Here is a 25,479-nt window from a genome sequence, read left to right on the forward strand (position 1 = left end):
GGTGGAAAAATTAATAATGGACAAACATATTGAACTGAAACATGCCGGTGTTCAAACTTTGATGTCTCACCTCAGAGAGTCGTTTTGGATCATTAAAACCAGAAAGACAATTCGAAGCGTCGTAAGAAATTGCGTCAAGTGCAAAAGATTCTCGGTTAAACCATTGGAAGCCGTAAGCATTCCACTCCCAGAAGATCGAGTCAGAGACGCAGCTATTTTTGAAATTATAGGTGTCGACCTGTGCGGACCTCTGCTTTTAAAAGGAGATAGAAAATGCTGGGTGGTACTCTTCACTTGTGCCATCTACCGAGCGGTGCACCTCGAAGTAGTATCGTCCCTGTCAACAGATTGTTTCATCTTGGCCCTTCGCCGATTTATTGCTCGCAGAGGACACCCGTCCACTGTATACTCTGACAATGGGACAAATCTTGTGGGAACGGCAAATCTTTTGAAGAACATTAATTGGAACGAAATTGAAGACTTTGCTTCAAGGAAACGAATTTCATGGAAATTTAATCCTCCCTCTGCCCCTTGGTGGGGAGGCTTCTTCGAAAGATTAATAGGAGTTTTGAAAGGCATCCTGAGAAAGGTTCTAGGACGAGCTTGTTTGAATGAAGAAGAGTTAGCTACAGTATTATGCGACGCGGAAAGTTTAATTAATTCCCGTCCTATAACGTATCTTTCAGAAGATCCCGAAGATCTGTCAGCGCTCACGCCATCCATGTTTCTACAGGAAATTAAAGAAATTGGTGTTCCTGAACTTGACCTAATTGATTCAAAAAAATTGAACAAAAGATATTCTTATCGGTTAAAATTGCGACAAGACCTGCGAAACCGATTCAGAATTGAATATCTAGGTTTGCTTAAAGATAATTCTAAAATTAAAAGGGAGTCGTCTATCAAAGAAGGAGATCTTGTGCTAATCGGAGATTCCAACCATAAAAGAATACTCTGGCCATTGGCCAAAGTTGAAAGGACTTATCCAGGAAAGGATGGGAGAATCCGTTTAGTGGAACTTAAGACCCAATCTGGGAAACTATTAAGACCTATACAAAGACTTTTTCCGCTGGAAGTGTAACCATTTTGCTAATAATTTTATTTGTTTAGTTTTTTCAGATGGACCATATAGACTAAGAATTCTGTTTGGATTCGAAAATATTTCTTCGAATCCAAAGGTGGGAGATTGTCGAGAATTCCCACTTCTGCGCATGTTGTTTTGGTGCGCCCACAGCGCCACCAGTTGATGTTTTGATCTCAATCTGTGAACAAGCATGTTTAGCTCCGTACGATAATTAGATGTTTAATTGTTAATCCTTTTTTGTTTGTTATATTTCGTTATTAAAGTGATTGTCTTTAAAACATGTTAGTCTTTTATGACTGAGCAAATTGATATTTATTACCCTCCAAAATGTGGCAGTCCTGGAGAACGGGGTAAGTAGCACTTACCTTAATTAATATAGAAATAGTTTTCTTCAGTTTTTGCTTAAAAATTGACACTTATGATGGAGGGTGCGGGTTTCCTAACACCTTATTCAGTAATCTCTGTCAAATTATATATTATTCTGCTTGTTCAAAGATTTGGTTAAGTGAGTAAGATTTTATTAATGAGAGGAAACAAAATTTCTGCCAGGTTCTTAATTTATACTTAAAAGCAAAATCTTTCTGCAAAGAATTCTGTTATGAATATTTTAGTTAAAGGCGGAGACATGTTTAAGTATTAATAAAGTCTCGTCTTCACAATTAGGCAAGTAAAAAAAAAGATAATAAGCTCGTTTTAATGTAACCAGAATGAAAAAAGAAATTAAGGTCTGAATTAAGAGGTTTTATTAAGTACCCTTTAATTGTTTTTCTTTTTTTTTCATATTCATTTTTTAAAGAAAAAAATAGTAAAATGCATGAATATTTCAACACCTTAGAAGCTAAATCTTCAGACCTCTCCATAAATTTTTTTTTTTTTTTTAAAAGGAAAATAGTTATTATAGAAAAGCACCGTTTAAGTAAGTATACATTTTAAATTGGAAGAAAAGCCCTAATTTTACAATGTTTTTACAATTTTGTAAAGAATTGGCTGAAATATAAAATGAACAATTATTTCCCGTATTTAAATAGTTATTCAACTTTTATTTAAAAGCCACCCCTTTGCTGAGGTTTTTCAGATTTAAGAATTAAAATCAATTAATAATTTTTTAGTTTTTTCCGATCTTTTTTTTTTTTTATATGCATTACAGTAGTGCAATACCTTTTAGAAATAGTTCACATAGCTTTTCGTTTTTCGAAAAGTATTGTTTTCCTTTATTTGGTTATTTTATTAAATAACAATACAGCAGTTACCGCTTTAGAGATATCCCAAAACAATAAATTACATAGGTTGTGTAAACTAGATACACAAGTGTTTCCCAAAGTGTGGTACGCGTACCCCCAGGGTTACGGGAACAGTTTAGCGGGGGTACGCGTTCTTATGCGAAATATCTTACAACAAACGAAAATTTCAAAAAATTTTATTCAAAAACAAAGCTAGCCATGAAAATTTACGATTATGTACTTTTCTATTGGCTATTTTTTGCAGAGTTAGCAGTTAATAATTAGTGGTGCATATAGCCAGTTGTAATTTTTAATTTAGTAAAAAATTTTGTAAAAAATACATAAATTTTTTAATTAGTGGTACACAGCGTTACGAAAAATTTAGAAAGGGTACACAAAAGTGATAAGTTTGGGAAACACTGAGATACACGATAGGTAACATAGCGCAAAAAAAAATAAAATAAATTTGCGAGTTTTACAAAAAAAAAAAAAAAAAAAAAAAAAAAAAAANAAAAAAAAAAAAAAAAAAATTCAAATATCTAAGGGACTAACTTAAATTTAAAACTTTCATTTACTTTTTAAATAGTTACTGTTACAGCAAAATCCGATTTTAAATAAGAGTGAAGAACGGATTTCAAGGAACTAATATTGTATTATAATCTTCAGATGCAAAATTTAAAAAAAATATGTGCATTTTACAAATTAATTTTACTTAGGGCCAGTTGGTTGGGCGTTGGGCCCATGTCCAACAAGTAGTAGGATCGATCACCTCCGGCCGAAGACCCACCCCATGTAGTAAATGATAACGGGTGCATGATAATTCTATCGGTTCACAAAGTCCTCCATGTTCCCATAAAAAATCATATGTCTGTGAATACTGAATTGGAGATTGATCGTTCTCTGGTTCAGGTCGAAATTACAATGTGTGGATGAATGAATGAATGTATGAATGGGTCCACCCTGTAAACGACCTGTGACGTATGTGTGTGACTGAAGTCGAATTCTTGATGGTACCACTAGAAAACAAGAAGAAGCGCACCGCTTTTACCTCAAACGCATACGACACCTAAATCAATGCTTAGAAATGTTTTTAATCACATCTATATAATTTTTCCCTATGAACTAAACATTGGTGTTTTTTTGACTGGGCAGTATCATTACTAACGTAATATCTAAAGTGTTTGCGCACTACGCATGTAGAATATTCGAATTCCTTTAGAGTTTTTGCCCTTTATATCACGACTATATAGCTAGCACGTTTAAAATAGTTTACTTAATTTTAAATGTTTTCTTCATTTTTAGATGTTAATAAATATATGGGTGATTCTCACGAAACATGACAATTCACTGTCCCTTCAAGATCTAATACTATAATACTAAAAGAACTTTTTTTAAAAAAAAAATTAATAAATAGCATTGCTGTTAGCATTTTAAAATGACTTTGCACTAGTATTGACTTTTTTGTATACTTAAAATTTTTTTTAATTGAATATCAAAATGTCATTTTCCTGGCATGTCCCAAGCAATATTTCCAATAATAACTAGCTTCAAAACTTCCCATACATTTTTCAAAATCTAATTTTTGTTATCTTATCCTATGTAAGCATTTCTAGAATATACGCAGAGGGTATTGTTTACTAAAACTTCGTTTAAAATATTTTTTTCTGTCAATAATTTGTTTGTCTCATGAAAATCTGTCATTTTCCTGGCTACTTTTATTGAGTGATTTATAACCAAAATAGATAGCGCCAGGAATCAATATCTTATGTTAATAGATTGATTAGATGCCCTCCTATATGAACATGTCTTGTTGCATGAATAAAGAACCAATTTTCTGGCTCAAAATCTATTTCAAAAAATTTTCAAGGTGAGTAGGTTTTTATGCTGTAATTTTCTTGGTTTCTTGAAATCATTAATAACAAAAACTACATAGATTTTTGTTTTTCTACATAGTTATTTTAAGAAATACTGTTGTTTTCTGCAGAATATAAACGTCTTAGGCCAAAATATTTAATTAAAGTAAAGTTATATGCTATAAAATGGCGAATTTGTCATTATCCTGGCTGTCATTTTCCTGGCTTATGAATGCCAGGACGTTGAAGTGTTAACAGAAATTCTTTTTAAGTGCTAATACTGTAAAGAGGGAAAGCAAATATTAACATAACACCAAGTTTATGTATGATTGTAATATGCTTGGATGTAAATAAAGTTATTTATTTATTTAATGATTGATTATTATACACAATTTTATTCTGTACATATCAGCAACAAAATTTTTTTGTTTCTTTCTACAGTGGATAAAAAGAATTAATTTAAGCAATTTATGGTCCACCTACCATAAAGGCTTAAGTTGAGTTACTTACTATTAACTTAAAATGACTGTTTTTTAAACTTCTAAGGTAATATGTCATTTTCCTGGCATTCAAGATTTGGTGAATTTCTATTTTATTCTTTTTCTCGAGCAAATGTCAATAAACTACACTGCTGTCTATAAGATATTAATAAGTTTAGCTAAGGAAGTATGCAAAAAAAATTTTAGATTGTTTTGAAGACTTTAAATTTGAAGAAATTTTTTGGTCCGAATTGTCTTGTTTCGTGAGAATCACCCATATTTATTTTTGTTCCTTTACGTTATAATTCATTTTAATTACTTACAGTTATATTTATCGTTTTGCTCATGAATACGAATGCATTCTGAAAAAAATCATTAAAAGGCAGATTCTCAGTCTTGAATTTCCTATCAAAATTATTACTTCTGCAGTTTTAGTAGTTTTTTTAGAATGAAATCTATATAAGATCTAAATTATCGCGATATATCTAATACAATTTAACTAATGAAGGCCTTTACTTTTTTCACGTAGATTTTTGTGATCTATATGCATATTTCTTTTATGTTGCACCATAGACTCTGGTATTTCTCGTATCTGTTGGCAACGCTATAGTTATTATTCATTTTAATAAATTGTCTTCAGTAATTATTTAAGTAGTGTTAAAAAATTATTTATAGGTTAAGTATCTTTTCATATTCAAGTTGTTAGGTTATCTTAAGTGTTGATTTAAGGTGTGCTAAATAGTTAGTTTAACGTTCAGTATTTATTATATCATTTCTAAAATGGCTGTAGAAATTTTAAACTTAAATGGTGCTATGGTGTCGCATACTATCATATCAATTATTAGTGGTGGTCCGATAGGAAGGATAAAAACAGGTCTTAGACTGGGAAGAAGGGCACAATATTTATTTAATTATTATTGGAGAGAGAATAATCATCCAAGTGACACAAAATCGAAGTGCTCCTCAATAAGAGTTTAGGAAAATTTTGCAAAATAAATCCGTAAAATGTTTCAACTTAGGGAATAAGGGAAATCTTAATGATTGTAATTGGTATGTTAGGGAGTCGCGATGGCTCAGGGGATACAGCGTTCGCCTTCCTATGAGGCGAACCGGATTCGAATCCCAGTCATACGAATTCCGCATCCGGCTTACACCGACCACAGTGCTGACGTGAAATATCCTCAGTGGTAGACGAATCATGGGTTATAGTCCCCTTGCAGTCAGGCTAACCGTGGAAGATTCTCGTAGTTTTCATCTCCATGTAACGCAAATGCTGGTTAGCTCCATCAAACAAGTCTTCCATAAAGGAAAATTTTTCCCAATACTCGATCCAGGAATTCCCTTGTCTTCTGGATTGGGTTCTACATTACAGGGCTGCGGAGTTGAAAATTAGTAGTCGTAAACCCATAAAATTGGGTCGGCTGTTCAACGACGGTTATAAAATAAAATTAAATAAAATTGGTATGTTAGAGCCGCGATGGCCATAGGCCCTAGGGGATAGAGCGTTCGCCTTCCAATGAGGTGAATCGGGTTCGAATACTGGAGATGGCTGGTACGAATTCTGCATCCGGCTTGCACCGACCACAGTGCTGACGTGATATATCCTCAGTGGTAGACGGATCGTGGGTTAGAGTCCCCTTGCCGTAGGGTTAACTGTGGGGAGATTTTCGTGATCTTCCCCTCCGTGTAACACAAATGCGGGGCACAAAGGCAAATTTCTCCTAATACTTGACCCAGGAGTTCCCTAGTCTTCTGGATTGGGTTCCAAATTTTAAGGCTACGGAGTTGAACATACGTAGTCGTAAACCCAAAATTGGGTCGGATGTTCAACGACGGTTATAAAATGTTTAAATACAATTGTGTTGTACTGACTTGGTTACCATTAAAGTTTTTATGTTGAATGACATAATTCTGAAAGACTGACCAATTTTGTCGCCAAAGGCGTGTAGAATATACTTATAGAATAATACTTCATCACTAAAACTTTATATTAAGGAAAAATAAAATAAATAAATAAATGAAGAAGAGAAACGTCAAAACTGAAACCAAGCATTTAACCAAAAATCCAATATACTGGATCAAAGGACTTCTAAAAAAATAGCTACAAAATCACTGAAAAAAATAAAATAAAAATGCCTTTGATCTTTTCGGAACATTTTATTGGATAAAATACTTATTTCAACTCCAACTAATGAATTAAATTCATTATTTTTACTAACCTTGAAAAGTAAAAGGTATAACAGTTAAGTGTAGCCGCAGGACTTCGTTAGAAGTTCCCCAATAAAAAGTAAAGAAACCCTGTACAATCTAAGATCGATAAGGAACTAGTTTTGAAAACGTCTTTTTGTTTCATTAAGTATGCGACCTTTGTATATCTATCTATCTTTACTAACTATTAGAGCAGAATTGGATATTAGGGAAGGATATCATTATTTTGCTATCGTTCACCACATAACAATATAATAGGTGCATTTTTAACGATTGTTTCAATTACAAATGCTGCAAACTTAATGGTACCATAAAAATGTTCTACTAAGAAATATCTAATCATTAATTTTTGTTTAATTTAAAATAAATAAATAAGTAAAACTAATACTCTCTGATCTAGTCATTGGATCTTTTGGATTATAGTGAGATAAAATGTAAACCTTATAATTTTGCTCAGTTACTATTACAATTTCATATTAAAAAAATTTACATCCGTATTTAATTTTTAGCTGATATAAGAAATAGTTAATTGTTTTTCACAAAAAGGATTATTTAGAAATAAGGGGAAACGTTACACTTAATATTATTTTACAGTTTTGTAATCATTATTTTAATTGCATATGTTAACTGGACATTACGTAATTTTCATTTTATAATAGCAAAGTAACACTCATAAAATTTTTAAATTGTTGTTGTTGCTAATGCGACTTGCCAATATCAGCAAGTCTGCTTATTGAAACCAAGCGAATTTAAGGCAAAGAGTGCGTTTTTTGTTTTTTGGTGGCACCATCTGTTGCCATGAATACGTCTTCAACTACACACACGTAATTGTCCGTTTACCCATTCATATACATCCATTCATTCATCCACAGATCGACATTTTGATTTGAACCAGAGAACGATCAATCTCCAATTCAACAACCCAAGAGGTAGTGATTTGTTATGGGACTTTTGTAACCCGACAGATTTAACGAGCACCAGTCGCCATTTACTACACGAGGAACAACACGATTTACTACATTTACTACACGATTTGCCGTCGGGGATCGAATTCACGATCTCTTGGTCAGACGCCCTACTAACCAGGCTATCCCGGCCCCATTAATTGTTGTAAAATGGTTGATAAGTTAGATATCATTTTAAATATGTTAATCATAAAATCTTGCATATTAAGGTGATATCACAGCACTGCATTATAAGCATCGCTTTTAGATTTGAAAGCTTATATTCGAAATAGTAATCAAAAGTTAAGTAATAAGTAAAAGTTAAGTATAATATTAAGAAAGGATGATAAACGTTATGGTAAAATCTTGCAATAAAGATAAGGAAACATATTTTATAGATAAAAATATCTTAATAAATGTTATTTATTTTAGCTTAATGACAACCAAAGAAGCTTAAGAAAAAGAACTAAAAAATAACAGAACTAAACACAACCAAAGCTTAAAGAAATCCGGAACATGTGATAGTCTGGTCAATGTGCCAAGAACAATGGAAAACGGTTTTAGTCTATTATGTTTGGTTAGAATTATATTCTAGCTATTAAGAAATGCTTCTTCTAGCTTAAGAACATAGAAAAAAAGTCAATTCGCGCATTAATGATGGTGGCCGGGATAATCTGGTTGTCAGTGCGCTGGACTCACGCTTGTGAGAACGGGAGTTCGAACCCGCATACTGCCCGTTTATTAATGGTGACTGGTGCAAATTAAATCTGTCGGATTTCAAAGTCCCCCATGTTTCAATAACAAATAAAGACCTCTGGGGGTACTGAATTGGAGATTGATCGTTCTCTGGTTCAGGTCAAATTAGGATCTGTGGATGAATGAATGAATGTATGAATAGGTTTGCTGTATAAACGGATGTGGCAGTAGTATTCTTGGCTATACATAGCGACACTGGAAAACAAGAAAAATCGCACCCCCTCTGCCTTAATGGCCGACGACAACAGCAACAACAACATTGATGTTTGTTAGTTGCACAGTAGAAAAGAAGTAACAGCTGTATGATTTTTTCTTTCTTTTTACTACTACACTGTAAAAAATTCCGATTCAAATTACGGTAAAAAGTACCGGCACTTTAGGTGTTTCAACCGTAAAATCCATTTTTACCGTAAAATATTATCCCGTACACAATTTTTACAGTAATATTTATTTAATTATTGTTATTCGGTGATTTGTGGATAATTATTACTGTAAAAATTATAGTATATCATATTCTTTGATCCGTAACCGTAACATGTTCAGGTAAAAATGGATTTTATGGTAAAAAGTTCCGGCATCCTGCGTGCCATTACTCTTTACAATAATTTTATTTTTACAGTGTTACAATGATTCGAAATTTTTTACTTTTTACAGACTCGCGGCAAACTTTTCTGTAAGCATTGTATATACTGCGATAGGTAATGTCCCCCTCAATAGAATAGTTCGCATTATTATTCCGTTTATTAATATTGCATACAAACAAATACAGAATTAGTTGATAAGATTAAAGGCTATTATGAAGGATTTAATCAGAAAGGATACGAAAATTCTTGGAATTTATATTTTAAAAATACAACAAACATGCTCGTTTGTGTAAATAAATAAAAAAAAATCAGCGATATTCACATTTTTGTCCTAACCATTCTTTCTATTTCTACTTTTATTTTGCCCAGTCTGCATTTCTATATTTCTTTATTCATCAAAGATAGGAGTAATATTTATTTGGAAAGTTTTAATCTAGTTTGATATCTCTCACCTTCGATAATTATTTTTACAAATTTAAATATTTTAATTTTTTTTCCTTCCACAAATATTTCGTCGCAGACGATAAACCAAAATTGAATGTATAGTTTTATACATTGCATAATATTGGCGCGACAATTGAGTAATTGTTTTTGAGAAAAATTTTCTTTCATATGGTTAAAAACTCACTATCTATTCATATCATAAACTATTTTTCTCCCCTTATCAATTTTATTTTCAGAACTGAAAACAACTGAATCATGTTACATTTTTTATTTTATAATTGAGGGTTATAACATACGGATAATAATGCAAGTTGCTTCTAAATATAATCTTCATTTTTGTTGTTGGCAACCCATAAAAAGTTCCATTGGAATAAATGAGTAGAAATATTTATTTATATTTGACAATTGTTAAGCAAAAGTGCGTTATATTCTGATGATGTATATTCAACATGAATTATTTTTAGCATTAGAAACCGCTAAGTTTAGCGATAAACGACATCATTTTGCAAACCCATTAGGAAATGGTGTAAACAGGCTGTCGTTGCCATGGTAATGCTTGAAGATTCTTTTTGCCGAGAATATTCTCTTAAACATTTTTATAGAATCCTCATTATAGACCTTAACACTTTACCTTGAATATAAACTTAACACCTTACATAGACCTCATATTGCAGCACAATATTATAATGCTATTATACTAAATTATGCATGATACTCATTTTATGTTATTAAGCATTTTTTTTTCTTTCAAGTTTATCATTTACAAAGCGAGCCTGGTTAAAATATTTGATTCTCGCAAAAGCAGAACAACACAGAATCTTATGTGAACAAAATAGCGAGATGTTAAGGATTTGAATTTATTTCACGATGAAAAATTTTGTACAAGTGAAATTTTGTTTCGCTTTATTTATTTATTTTTTTAATTTTTGTGACAGATGTAAAAAATAACAATCTGTTATAACAGTTTATTTACAACTTAAACCAGTGTTACTTATGATTTTCTGCCTACAAATCGAAAACAAGCTTATATTCCTTTTATTTATGTTGATCAAATGAGCACAATTTGAATGAAATACAATAAATTTTTTTATTAGCATTAGGTAAGTGATAAAATTTGATGTTTGCAATCTTTGAAGTTATTAAAATGTTACGTTAACATTGACGCTTTTCAAAACTAGCTTATGTCGGTTTCTGATTGGACGAATGTTTAGTTATCTAAGAATGATTTGTAAATCACCTTAATAAAATGAGAGAGCGTGCGTTTCTAAACAAGCATTTTTAGCTTCATTTGTGTAATTTTCGTGATTGAAACATGTACTTGATACAGTTGGATCAATACACCACACGGATGTTGATAATATCGCAAGTTTCGATGTTAGACACTTTATGATGTGATTTTGCAAAAGAAACACGACTGAAAAAGTATATTTTCATTTTGACTCATTAAGGGCTTGAAAAAAAGTTTCAAAGGGCTTAACTCTTTCAAAAAACCGTTTCAACTATTTTTTGAAACATAATTATTTCTGAGGTTGGAATAGAAATTTTTATTTTTCACACATTAATTATATACAGATTTAAATAAAAAAATAAAATCTTTAAAATTTACGTATGTTTTAATTTTTTTCTATTTTTAAATTTTCATTGATTTTTTTCTGAAAACTAGTAATATATATTATATTATATTATATATTATATAACATCCGTATNAAAAATTTGATGGTTTAACGCTGTATCGAATCTTTTGAGAAGGAAAAAACACAATGAAAACTGTATAATAAAATAAGATCCTGATGTTTAAAAATCTGATATTTTATATCTGAAATGCTATAATTTATCTAGATTATATTATTAATAATCAAAATTCATTATTATATATTATATTATATTATATTACATTCTTCCGCGAAAAGTTTCCGAACAATTATTTAATAGAATGGAATAAAATTTTGCACACATGACGTTTGTATGCGAGTCTATAATTCGAACCGAGGCTATAACGCTTGATCCAAAAATTTTAAACTGATTTCAACTGATGATTTTTAGTGAAAAATCTAAATTTTAACTTAATATTATAATTGAAAATATAAAAATCTTCAAACCTCGTTGTTTTTAGAATAATATCTACGCATTTCTAAGCATACAATTTTAGTAAATATTAATTTTAGTTGGTTATATTAATAATTCTTTGTGTTATTATGTGCGCTAAGCTTATCACTTGAATACATTTTGAAAAAAAATTTTAAATTTTAAACTAAATTTTTTGGAAAATTTAACAAGATATTTGAAATATTTAAAAACAAAATATTATTTTTTATTTTTAAACTGTGTTTATTTAATGATTGAACAATTAAGAGAATGGAATGTGACAAATTTTCAATGGAGAAAGATATCTTGCTAAAGTTTTCTAATATTTTTAGACAAAATCTAACCCTACACCTATCCCAATACTTATCCAATTTTATGTAAAAAATGTAAATTTTAACTTAATAATATAATTGAATGTATAAGAATTATTAAACCCAATTGTTTCAGTGTCTTAGACCAATAATTAGTCATTTCTAAATAGATATATATTATTTTTAGTGAATTATATTTTTTTTTGATTTGTGCCCTAAGCATATCACTTGAGTACATTAAAAAAATTGAATGAAATTTGAAAAAGTTAACAACACATTTGAAACTTAAAAAATTTTATTTTCAACTTTTAAGCTGTGTTTATTTAATGAGAGAAAAATCAGAAGAGTGGACTAATTTTCAATGGATAAATGTTCAATTTTCATTATAGACATTTAATTTTGAATGGACAAATTTTCAATGGAGAAAGATATCTTGCAAACAGCTTTCTGATATTTTTATGCAATATCTAAGACAATATCTAAACCCAATATCTAAACTCTGTATCAACTGATTTATACTGTTAATTTTTAGTGAAAAATATAAATTTTAACTTTGTGTATGTGTGTTTACATTAGAGAATATTTTTATTTATTTTCTGTTTATAAAACGTTTAACAAAAGTCTTTCCTTGTTTTCTTTGATCAAAAAAAAAAAAAAAAAAAAAAAAAAAAAAAAAAAAAAAAAAAAAAAAAAAAAAAAAAAAGAAGAAAGAAAACAGGATTTTCTTGAAAATTCTATACAGACTTAATAGCAAATTATATTATTGTTATCATCCTAATGGATTTTCTCTCTGTTACTTGAATACTAAATTGGGGATATTTAGAAAGTTTTCCTAAAAAGTAACATATTTTTTGTTACATTAATATTCCGACTTCAATTTCCTCTGACATTTTTATAACCAACATAATTCAATTCAGTAAAGCATTTAAATTCTTAATCTTATTTCTTTGAAGAATAAGTAAGTAGATTCTTTTTAGATAAAGAACAAAAATATAGAACTTCCTATTAAGTGGCTTGTGTTGTCTTTCGCGCATGCGCGCCTCTCCACGTGGTCCCTGGGACAAGCGAAATTGCTATGGTAACAACATCACTGTGCGATCTTGGGGTTTTCAGAATGCGTCTGGTTGTCTTCTTAGCACCTCAAACCTCTCGATTAAACGGTCCCAGCTTTACCGGCTTCGCATTTTTGTGTCGCATGGATTAATGTTTTGCTGGATATTAATTTTCAAAATGGCTAAAACTTTGCAGGTATTTATCTTTATTTGTATATTTTTAAGTATTGTTTACAATTACTTGTAGGTCCTGCCTACGCTTTTCCGTTGAGTTATTTTTGTTTTCTTGCCGAGTATTGAGGTAAATAAAACGTTTATGTTTTTAACACAGTCACGGTGGTCATAGGACAATTAAAATAAATAAATAAATGAAAGCATAAAAAATATTAACAGTGCTTTACAAATGCATTTAATTTGCAATCAGTAATTTATTTTCAGGAATTAGTATTACCGTTAAACTTTTTTTTTTTTTTTTTAAAGTCAAAAATTATTCGCTTTTTTTAAAAAAAAAAAAAATCTTAAGACTATTTTTAAGTAGTTTTCAATTATTTTTTTGTTCGTACGACACTTTAAAAAAAAAAAAAATTATAATAAATATTGTTAGGGCTTTACTAGTGTATTTAATTTGTAATCAATAAATTATTTTTAGAAATTAGTATTACTGCTCAACTTTCGAAAAAAAAAACATTCTTAATTTTTAAATTTCTAACCATTTTTTAAAAAAAGTATTTTCGGATATTTTTTTGTTTAAGGATTACAACAATTACTGTTAAAATTATGTGTACTTATTTACTTACGTACCAATTAGAACATCTATGGTTGGTTTAATGTAAATTCGAGAAAAAAAGGGTTTCGGTCAGTAGGTATAATATGGTGTAAACATTTTAATAAATTATAAATCGCTTATTTAAATGCAAATTTTGATTTGTAAGAAAATTAACTTGTATCTCCTATCGAAGCAACTCCTCAGTTTTTTAATTAATTGATAACGCTAGGTGACACGACCCCTGCTGGCTTCGCTTATCAGCCCTTCACTATTGCTTATAACTTTATTATATTATTGTATTAACACATATGTGGTTCCTGATTCAAATGGGATATATTTAAGCCTAATCATTTTAGTTGGTTATAGCCGCTATTTTGTTTCTTAAATTCAAATTTAATTTTTGGTTACTAATAAAAGATCATTAAATATTTTTTCCCGGACAGATTGTTTGGTATTAGCACGAAATGTTAATTTCTTATATTGTTTTACAGTTTTGTATTCATTATTTTAATTATAAATCTTGACTAGACACGGTTTTACATAATGTTTATTATAATAGTGAATTATCGCTTATTTACTGTTTAGTAATTGTAAAATTGTTAACAAGTTAGATTCAATATTTTTGTCATAGAATGTTGTGTAGTAAGGTAATATTATAACACTATTATATTAGAATAAACAGCGGTTTAAGTTGTTAGGCCTTTAAATGCAGAATAATAATCCGAAACAAAACTCAGTAAATAATGTTATAATAGTTGTAAATAATGTTCAAAAAAGTTGATAAATAAATACTACAGGAAAATACCGTTAAATGAAGAATAAATAAATGATTATAAAAAGCGTCTTTATATCGTTTTTTCTTACTTTTACCATATTATTTGATTTTCTGGTTTATAAGAACAATGCGCCGACAGCAATGAAAAAGGGATTATAGAGCAATATTGTTTTTTTGTTTTATGGTGACCAAAAAAAATTTTATTACTGAAAATAAAACCCATTTGGAAGTTTTATTTTTCTTAAAGGATCACCGCTATTATTTTTAAAATCGCCCATAATGTTTTAAATAATGCTGATGGCGAGGTATTACATATTTACGATTTCTTTTCAGTGTGTTTCAAACTGTTTGAAGTTTTAATCAAAGCATTAAAAAAACTAAAAAACACATTTGTCATTTTTGGTAAGACGTTAATAATGCTTTTTAAAGTATCGGATTACTTAATTTTTTTGAAAAAAGATCATAAGCTGAAATTGGGAACAAGAAAAAAGTTTTCGAAATTAAATAAATTTCAATAAATTTTAAATTTTTTGGCGTTTTAAATATATTTTTTTTAATTCTAGTGTTAATATATACAGTTCAATTGCATGTTAACTGAAGTATTTCTCTTCATTAAAGAATTACATGTATCGAATGTGTTCATGTTCTTCAAAATTTTGTCATTATTGAAATATAACACATAGGAACAATTTTTTTTTGTTTTCTTTTGCATGAGATTTTTTAAACAAATCTTAGCTATTTTTGTATCTCTCATTTCGAATTTGAAATCGGTTTCTCCCCCCCTCCCCTCAAAAAACACCCTTTTTAATGTCATTTTTAGTCGAATTCTTACCGAAATGCACAAGTTTAAAAACGTCGTATAACAGGGGGTCGCATAAATGTTGTGACAAACTTCTAGGAGAGTTAGGACACATCATCATGATTGAAATTGCATAGGAACCCATGCTCGGAAATGTTTTTGTACGCTTCCCTATTATGAACTATTCATTCGTGTGCTTCTGAACGTGTTCTAATCGGAAAGCGCCACTTACGAGGACGTTTTCGGGCATGCGTTCCTATGCAATTTTAATCCTGATGATGTGCCCCAACTCCCCTGAAAGTTTGTCGCAACATTTATGAAGCTTTTTGTTACATATAACGTTTTTAAACTTGTACATTGTTAGACAAAAAAAAAAATAGACTGAAAACGTCATTAAAAAAACTGTAGCCTTAGGATCAAAACTAATTTCAGATTTTAAATCCCTTCAACTGAATTAAGAAAAATCAAGTATTTATATAAATGCAACGAAAATCTATTCCCCGGTGTAATCTGCTACAACTACTTGATTATCCATATACAGTCAAACCCCGCTATAGTGAACCTTCAAGAGACCGAAATTTTGGTTCACTATAACCGGGAGTTCACTATATCCGTTACTCAAGCAATTTAACTAATGGTTCCCAAACTCCTCACTTTTATTACACATTATTTAAATAAATGACTGAAAAATATTATTTAGTGCGAAAAATGTGTTAATTTTCATTACTCTTCGTCTTGCTTACAAAAAAAAAAAAAAAAAAAAAAATTTGTAATCTTTAGTTGATGAGCAATCCTGACAGAAAATGCATATTGATCCCACTGACACCTTACAGATGCATTATCTGCCAGGGTTGGAAATATCTGCTTGGTTTGTTTAGGGATGGGAAAGTGAGATAAAAGAAGCTTATCGCAAAATTCCCCTCTATAGATGGTTTTAAAAATCGGTATATGTATTTATTTTAAAGTAAAAATTTCAAAATTATTACAAAAAAAAATGAGGAAAAAAATCAGTTGAAGACAGAAAAAAGTTCATTATATCCAACTTCCTCACTTTTTTGGATCACTATATCCACAAAAAATAACATTATGCGTGTATAGCAAGGCACGGGACCCTAACATTTCATTCACTATATCCGGGAGTTCACTATAAACCGTGTTCACTATAGCGGGGTTTCACTGAATCTTCAATTTTACTAAAGAAGAAAAAAAGAAAAAAGAAATGGTCATAAAGAAAAAGCTAATTAATGTTTGTAGAAGTGTGTATAAGTTTGTACGCAAAATATTTTACCAACTTTTTACGGGTTTTAAATATGCGTTAATTTGCATCTTAATGGATAGATAGATACCTGAACGTGATTCCCGTTGAGAAAACTCGAAAATCTGGTTAAAAGAAATGCAATGAATAAGTAAATATCTTTTTAATTTCACCAAGAAGCGTCGCATTTTACTAAGTAAGGTAAAATAGTCAAAAAATAATGAAGAAAGACATTGCTAATTTTGTTGTAATTGTCTGCTCCATAACAGCTTGGTTATAGATACACGGTATCATTAAAAACATACGTGAAGTTTCCCCCCCCCCCTACCGAATTTAACTGTAAAAGGAGCGAAGAGTAAGGGTGTAGTTTCTAGATATGCTTTTTTAATGTTCCTCATTACTTCAAATAAACTAATGTTGCATATTTATTCTATTCGGTAGTAACGAAGCATGTAAGTGGCAGTAGATTTTTCGTTACCCAATCAGAATATGAGAAATATATCACGTGGTATATTCGATCTTAATTCACTTTCTCTGATAAAATTATAATTGTGCAATTGGCATTTTTTAAGAGGTAGTTCACTATTATACATTTATCTGTTTTTAGATTTTCGATAGATGTGTTTAATTTTGCGTAATTTGCGGTTAACCCTTTGACGCAGAATTTTTATTAAACATATTTTTCATTTTTTTCCTCATTATTTTGTATTATTTGATTGAAATTATTGCATGTATTATTTTAATAATTTATGGTTAGGAAATATAGCATGAAACACTGGTGACTTTTTCTGCCGTTAAAGTTAAAATCTTTCCAACACGGCTCACTGCCAAATGGTAATTTTTCAAATTTTTAGTTATTTGAGCTTATTTGGATTTAAGAGGATCAGTTATTCATCAGTGAAATTTCTTTAATTTACGAAATAAATTATTGATAAATTTTTGAATATGAATGAAAAAAAATTAAAAAATTTTTTTTTCGTTTTTGGATTTTATATTTTAGTACGAATGTAATTCCGATAATGTAAGCGATTTTTTTAGTATCTATATGACTGTTTTTTTTTCAATTAAAAAAAAAATACTAAAATAAACTTTTACTTGTAATTGTAGCGTCAGAAAACGATAGATAAGAGGGACACCATCTGCGTCAAAGGCTTAACGAAATTTTCAATATCATTGTAATTGGTTTTCAACATGTTTTAACATTTTAAAATTAAATTTTAAAATATCTAAGAACAGACAAATGCACAGCATAACATTATCTACTCAAAACTACAAACCGCATAGTCTGTTCGCCTTTTTTCAAAAAATGAATATTTAACAAATTTTTAATCGCTATTTCTCCTAATAAAGTAGGATTTAATGAAGAAAAAACCTTTTTTTTGAAATGTATATCGCTGTCGAATTGAAATCGAATCTCTATCATCAAAAGTTTAGTTAAAAAAATCAAGAAAACGAGCAATCAAAATTTTAACCTTAAAATAAATGAAACAAAAGTAAAATACGAATAAGATATTAAACTAAAAATTGGAGAAACGTTTGTAGCTAAAATTTTCTTTTAAAAAAATGAAAAATTTAAAGGTATCAGAAATAAACAAAGCTCATTTGTTTGACAGGATCCATCAATTTTTCTCATACACATAATCATGAGAAACGGCGTAGAATTGATTGAATATTTCAGTGAAGCGGTAAATTGTGCATTGTTAAAGAACTATCATTTGTCTGCCAAGACCTAACGCGACAGTTATTTGTAACCAAGATATAAATACATTCTTTGTCTTAGTTCTGGACTTTTATTCCAGGCAACTCTATTCCACCTTCGCCAACTTATTTGAGACAATGTTCAATTTTTGATTTTTTCCCACTTTCTTTTAAATTTATAGTAAATTAGTAAAAAAATTAGGAACGATTGATTGTTTTTTGATGCCTCTGTTTTAAGTGTAGATTCTGTTTAACGATTATAAACCTTTTAACCCTTAGACTTAGAATTTTTATGAAACATATTTTTCATACTTTTTTGTATTAATTTTAGTCAAAATAAATGAAAAATTTTATATTTAACATTCATCTATGGTTATGAAATACAGCATGAAGCAATGGCGTCTTCTTCTGCGTTAAAGGTAACATTTTCCAAACACGACTCACTTTCAAACTGAAATTTTTCAAATTTGCTTTTATTTGTAGTTATTTAGATCTAAGAGAAACAGTTCTTTAACATTGAATTTCTTTACTTCAAAAAATCAATTATTGATAAATTTTTGAATGTGAATGAGAAAAAAAAAACATTTCTTTTTTCAAACTACTTTTTTAGAATTTTATATTTTAGTACAAATATAATTCCGATAAACGGTCAGATTTTTTTAGAAGCTATTAGATTGATTTTTAAAATTAAAAAATACTAAGATATATGAAAAAGAAAACCGGTGTACCATCTGCATTAAAAAGTTAAGGATCACGTGGAAAAATTTGAACGCTGAGCCATAATCCTATGCAATTTCTCAGCGTTAAATTGCATCGTATTTTGATCATGTTGATCCATAAGTATTGTGCAATCAAATTCAAGATTTATTTGTACGATAATATGGACCAATTTTGCATCGTATTTAGTTTGCTTCAAATTTAAACGATATTATGGTTAAACCCAAATATCGCCAGAGTTTGGTTACAGACTTTTTGTTAAATATCCTGTTATGAAAATTGTGAAAAATCTACTCATAGCTTTGAGAGTTTAGATTTAACATTAAATCAGTTTTTTCAGTCGGCGTCCTTTTTTTGCCAATCTGTAAAATTACCTTTTTTTGTGAAAATGGTGTGGAGATATTGTAAGATATTCATAAAAATATTGATAAATGCGGAAAAATATTGTGAAAGGTATGTTTTTAAGCACAAATGTTTTTTGAAGGGTTCATGTGTGTGATAAAAAAATTTGGAGGTCTCCTTTGTCCTATAAAATATTTTGTAAAGGGTTCATTTGTAGGATAAAAAAAACTGTGAAGGGTCCATTTGTATGATAATATTTTGTGAAAGATCTGTTTTTAAGACAAAATGTTTTGTGAAGAATCTATTTATATGATAAAATAATTTTTAAAAGGGTTCATTTGTACAATAAAATAATTTACAAAAGGTCTATTTGTATGATAAAAAATCTGCGAAGAGTCCATTTGTATGATAAAACATTTTGTGAAAGGTCTGTTTTTATGGCAAAACATTTTGTGAAGGAACTATTTATATGATAAAATATTTTATGAAAGGTACGGTTTTAGGGTGAAATATTTTGTAAAAGGTCCATTTGTACGATATCTAATTATGTGAATTTTCTATTTTTACAATAAAATATTTTGCGAAGTGTCGATTTGTAAGATAATTAGTAAGATTAATTTTGAATAGGGAGATGTATTACGTATTATAGGAGATTAAGTTTCAGTCGGTTCTTTTTCTCAATTATAATTATTGAAGAAATCTTTTATCGGAAGAGCGGCTTCATGTGTAATACACTGTTAAGAATTGAACTATTTACTTTAATTAATTTAATTAACTAGCTGTTTGCTCACTGTCTGATTTCGAGTGACGTAAAAAATAGCAAACTTATCGTATTGCATGGATTCAGGGGATGTTTACATACATTGATCAATTAAATTAGTTTTCTATGATTTGACACAGATAGTTAGCGAAAAAAATTAAATTTAATTAAAGCAATTTTTAATACCATATCTAATGAATTAGTGTAATTTTCATTACATTATGCTACTCTATAAAAAAATTGCTGTAAAAAGTATTGGGACCCTTAGTGCAGCCTTCGTAAAATCCATTTTACCGTAAAATTTATTTACGTAATTTTTATAGAAGTATTTATTTAGTTACAGTGATTCAGTGATATTACTGTAAATATTGCTGTAAAAATTGCACAAATTTTTACTGTAATTTGATCCAGGGATTTTTACAGTCTATGCAAAACTGCATTTTTAAGTGAATTTTAAAATATAAATTCTTGGCAAAATATTAATGTTTAACATTTTTGTAAAAATGAGTAACATAGTAAAATGTAATAACTATTTTTGTGTGTTGGATTGTTTGAAGTTTTCCTTGTAATCAATTGTAACCAAACATGCTATCACTTACTTTGAAATATTTTTGCAGCGTTTGTATTTTATAACGTTTCAGTAAAGCAAATTAAATATATTTTAAATCGTATGCTTATCACAAAGAATGTTAATGGTATTTCTCAGATCTTGTTGCAAAGAACTTTATGCTCTCGCAAAAATTTTTCCAAATTGGTTGAGAACAATTGCTATCTTGAACAATACTAACGTGCTAATTTTACACAACTTAAACTACAATTTATGGCTAATTTGCTACAGTTTGAAGCAAACTTTTTAGCTGCATTTTGCAGCAAAATTTGATACAACTTTATTGACAGTTTGTAGCAAATTTGATACAACTTTAGCTACAATTTGTAAAAAATTTACTACAACTTTGGCATTAATTTGTAGCAAATTCGATACAACTTTAGCTGTAATTTGTAGTAAATTCGATAAACTTTAACTACAATTTTCGAAAAATTAGCAACAACATTTAAATTGAACCTTATTATCGCGAAATCAAGTTTAAGTTGAAATAATTTGTTTCATTAAATGGTTCGAATTGGAATATTAAGGTTGCAGTACAAAAAAAAAAAAAAAAAAAAAAAAAAAAAAAAAAAAAAAAANAAAAAAAAAAAAAAAAAAAATAATAATAATAGAGACTAATATTATGGATTAAGGCGCTCGAAACTTTCTAACAATATAAAACATTTTAAAAGCCTATTTGGCAACGAAATTTTGTAGGAGCCTAAATCGTACATTTTCAACGCTGACTTTCATGGCGATTTAAAATCCCCATTCTCTTTTTTCTCTTTCATTTTTGTGTTATATAAAAGCGTGGAAAAGAACCAAATTAAGTTCAAAAGAGTGCAATGAGCCGCGATGGCTCAGGGTAGATAGAGCGTTTGCCTTCCAATGAGGTGAACCGGAATTCAATCCCGTCGATTCTCGTGGTTTTCCTCTCAATGTAACGAAAATGCAGGGGTTAGTTCCATCAAAAAGTCCCAATACTTGATCCAGGAGTTCCCTTGTCTTCTGGATTGGGTTCAAAATTACGAGGCTACGGAGTTGAACATTAGTTGTCGTAAACCCAAAAAAATTGGGTCGGCTGTTCAACGACGGTTATAAAATAAAATGAAAAGAGTGCAATATATTTCAAAGATAAATAGTCTTTGAACTTCATCATTAGAAAAGCGCTGAGGTAATTATTACCCGTTTCGCTTGACCGGAACAACCGTCTGTTGCAGAAATATTATAAATAAATAAGAAAGAAAGGTTGATTTCAAGTGTATTAAGCATTCCCACAACGGTTTGTTGTATGCTAGAGAGATAAAGGAAATAAAGGTACCGAAATTTCGTTACCAATGGCATGTTGCGCATAAGCTGCCTTTACTTTTTAGGTAAGCTTGCTTTCAACTGGTTTAGGCAAGTTTTCAATTGCCACTGAAGTTCAAATCCTAGTCCTTCACAAAGATATATATCTCAATGACTCTTAACTACTGAGCCATCGCTACTTTGAATTTAAATAAAATCGTAATCGTAAATCGTTAAGAAAAAGAACAGGGAATTAGACAGAATTTTAAAATATGATATAAAAAAATTGTACTCAATTAATTTAAACTTTGCTGATTTTTTTCCATAAAAATATACGCCGTGTTTATTAAAAGATTTATTGTAAAAATTATTATTTCGATACCTGTTGAACCACAATGTCGTCCAAATTTGCCCCAACTTTTATATAATCCCAGTTTTAACATTGTAATTTTACGAATTAAACCTCTTTAACTTGATTACTTGATATTGGTTCAATTTTTCACTTTATTAATGGTTACAGAAAATTCACATGAATTTATACACGAAAGATGAACCGAATTTTTAGAGTCAAGTTTTCATCCGAATTTCATCCTAAACATTCTTTTGTAATTTTTACGAACGAAAAATTTTATATTTATGGTATTTTTTAATCCAAAAATCTTTTTTTTCTCGTGTTCTAAAATTGATGTGAGTGATATTATTTAGTAGGTAATATGATCTAGTAGTTTTTCGGTAAATAGCTTTGAGTTTATTTTGTTACAATCATGTTTATCTCTTTTTAACGAAAATTTATTTTTGCATTTTATTTTATGACGTAAAGGTGTTAATAATTTAACATAAATAACCTATCATTATTTTTTTGTCATTTTATAATTTAATTTTTTAAAAGGGATCTTACTTCGTTCTAATCAATTATTATTATTACTATTATTTGTTTTTAGTTTTTAAAAATATTATGGTATTAAAGATATCTCTTTATATAATTCTTGGAAATTATATGTTGATTAATATTATTTTCGTGAGTTTTATGGGTGCTTTAGGAGAATATATTGTTGAATTATAATCATTTATGAGGATATGAAAATTAAGTTAAAGAGCCCATAAATTTAGAAATCAGGAATTGCTCAATTATTGAAGTTCCGCAGCCTATGTATTTTAAATTAAAGTTGTATCTCGATGGTATGTTGTGTAGTAGAATGTATTACGTGTACTTATTTCATGTACATGTTAGATTTTATTTTAAGCATACCTAAAAGTATTCTGAAAAATGAGTTACGTTGGAATTTTTTTCAAGAGACGTTCTTATATTGTTTTTTTTATAGGATTTTATTTATGTAAAATATCACTAACTGTTTATATTGAAGGCTTGACTGAGTCTTAATTATTAGCAGTTAGAAAGATCTTGCATTAAAGCTTAAGATATATTTTAAATAAAAAAAATTTGAATAAAGTTATAACTAGAAAAAAATTAGTACCTTCATTTTACATTTAAATTTATAAATTATTGGTTTTAAATCGAAGATTAATGTTTATTGTAACGCATCTTCTACTTGTAGAGAATTAAAATAAATTTGAATTGGAAAAAAGTTGTAAGCCAGATTTTATAAAAAATTCACTGCTCAACTTGTAAATATAATTGCGTTTAATCAAAGCTTTCATTCTGCGAATAAAGTAGTCACTCATCTCTGAAGTATTTATGACAGTTAAAATTTATTTATCTCTCAATAATAAAAGTGTAAGCATCATTTTAAATTGAACTCGATACTTTAATTTTTTTAAAAATCATTTTTACCTACTTTTGAAGGTGCAATTTTATATAGCTTTAAAAGAACACATTCGCTTGTAACATGAAAAGTGTCCTTGTTAAAGAATGTGTTCATTGTATATTTTTGACTGAAATTAAAGAATCTGTAATTTTTTTTGTTTACTACGCTCTGTTTTCTCAAAAATCCATATCTTAGTTTCGCAAATTTATGTATTTTAACTGTACAATTAACAGGCAAAGGAAAGGTGCTCTCATTCAAGGTGTTCGAAGGATCTGTTGTAATATGAAATGATGCTTTTTTGTGAATAATATGCTATTTATATAACTGTTATTCAAGACTGTTAGGTCAAGTTTAGCCTATCTAAAGCTAGCGCTGTCTACTCTTATTTTGAAAATGGCGCAAAAAGTCAATATTTAGAAAAGGCCACAGTTTCGTGAAATAACTTAAGTTTGAGGCCAAAGATGGTCGAGAAACTTAAGTTTGTCGTCAAATGTTTTAATATTTAAAAAGTTTCTCCAGTATGCGTTGCTTGGGCTTATAAAACATAGCAAAAATTGAGAATAAGGCAGTGATTTTGATAATTTTTATCTAGGTAGAAAAATGACACCAAATTGGCGATTATAAAAGTTTAAAATAACTTTTAAAATATTTTCGCTATTTGTCTGTTCTAATTCTTCACGGTAAGATTATATACTTGGTTTGTTCGCCTTGCTTTAATTATAAGGCACTTAAACTACGACTTTTTTATTTTCCTTGGCGAAAGGGCTTCGAAAAACAGCGTTTTCAATAGGACAGTCACTAAGTTGGCGACCCTATTGGTCACATTTTTGAGTATAAAAGTTATAACTACCAACTCGAAGTTTCTAGGCTATGATTAAATTAGAAAGCGAGATATCCAAGAATTTACTAGCTACTTGGCGAATTTTCTTCTTAAAACACGATTTGTGGTGGACCATTTTGGTTTTAGTATGTGAATCAAAATTTTGTTTATGCAGAATCATGTAGCCCCAGGACTGTAAAAAATTTAACATTTATTGTACAAAGTTTTTCTTTTAACAATTTATCAAAATCATTAATTAAGCAAAAAAAAAAAAAGCCTTGATACCAGGCCCGTAGCCTGGAGGCAGGGGGGACCGTCGGGACAAATTCCCCCCCCGAAATTCTGGGATTCAAACTTTTCAGTCTTTCTTTCAGCCTCTCAGTAAAAAAACTGTCGAATCAAACCTATTATTAACTAACTTTATTAAGCATATTTCGGAATATTCCGGTTTATCCGAAAAATTTTCTTCAAATCCCCGTCGCATGTCTTTGTAAACTTTGTTTACAAATTGATATCATTATGTAATATTAATTGAATTATTATGTAATGTAATTGAAATTATTATGTAATATTAATTGAAAAATAATTATTATGTAATATTTTTTAATTACTAGTTTAACTTTTGCAAACAACATAATAAGCAATATTTGTTACAATGTTTTTTCCCTGAAACTGTCCTTGCTTCTTGCCATACCCCCCCCCCCGAAAAAATATCCTGGCTACGGCCTTGCTTGATACCTAAAAAGCTTAGTTAATAAAACAATAAAACATTATGATAAATGTATTAAAGACAGACCGCCTTTGGCGACTTGTTTAATCTCTTTCGCGAGTTCGTTGTTTTCGCGGTTCTTAATTGATCAACTTCCAAGACGTTGATTAAAAATAATGGTT

General features: G+C 29.3%; 1 protein-coding gene across 7 annotated transcripts in view; it reads left to right on the forward strand.

Annotated features, from left to right (window-relative positions):
- LOC107453731 (5'-AMP-activated protein kinase subunit gamma-1) overlaps nt 1–25,479 on the forward strand; it is a 334,655-nt gene that overhangs the window by 134,670 nt on the left and 174,506 nt on the right. Inside the window, exon 1 of one of the 7 annotated variants that reach the window (XM_043041891.2) lies at nt 13,037–13,213. The exons of 4 other annotated variants lie outside the window; for them this stretch is intronic. In XM_043041891.2, coding sequence (XP_042897825.1) covers nt 13,169–13,213 — 45 coding nt within the window. In that variant the 5' untranslated portion in view covers nt 13,037–13,168. Of the gene's footprint in view, nt 1–13,036; nt 13,214–25,479 lie in introns of those variants that run through there. 2 more of the 7 variants (XM_071183174.1, XM_016070656.3) reach the window with 2 other exon arrangements.

This window comes from Parasteatoda tepidariorum, chromosome 7 (genome assembly GCF_043381705.1).
Source record: "Parasteatoda tepidariorum isolate YZ-2023 chromosome 7, CAS_Ptep_4.0, whole genome shotgun sequence".
NCBI classification, from domain to species: Eukaryota; Metazoa; Arthropoda; class Arachnida; order Araneae; family Theridiidae; genus Parasteatoda; species Parasteatoda tepidariorum.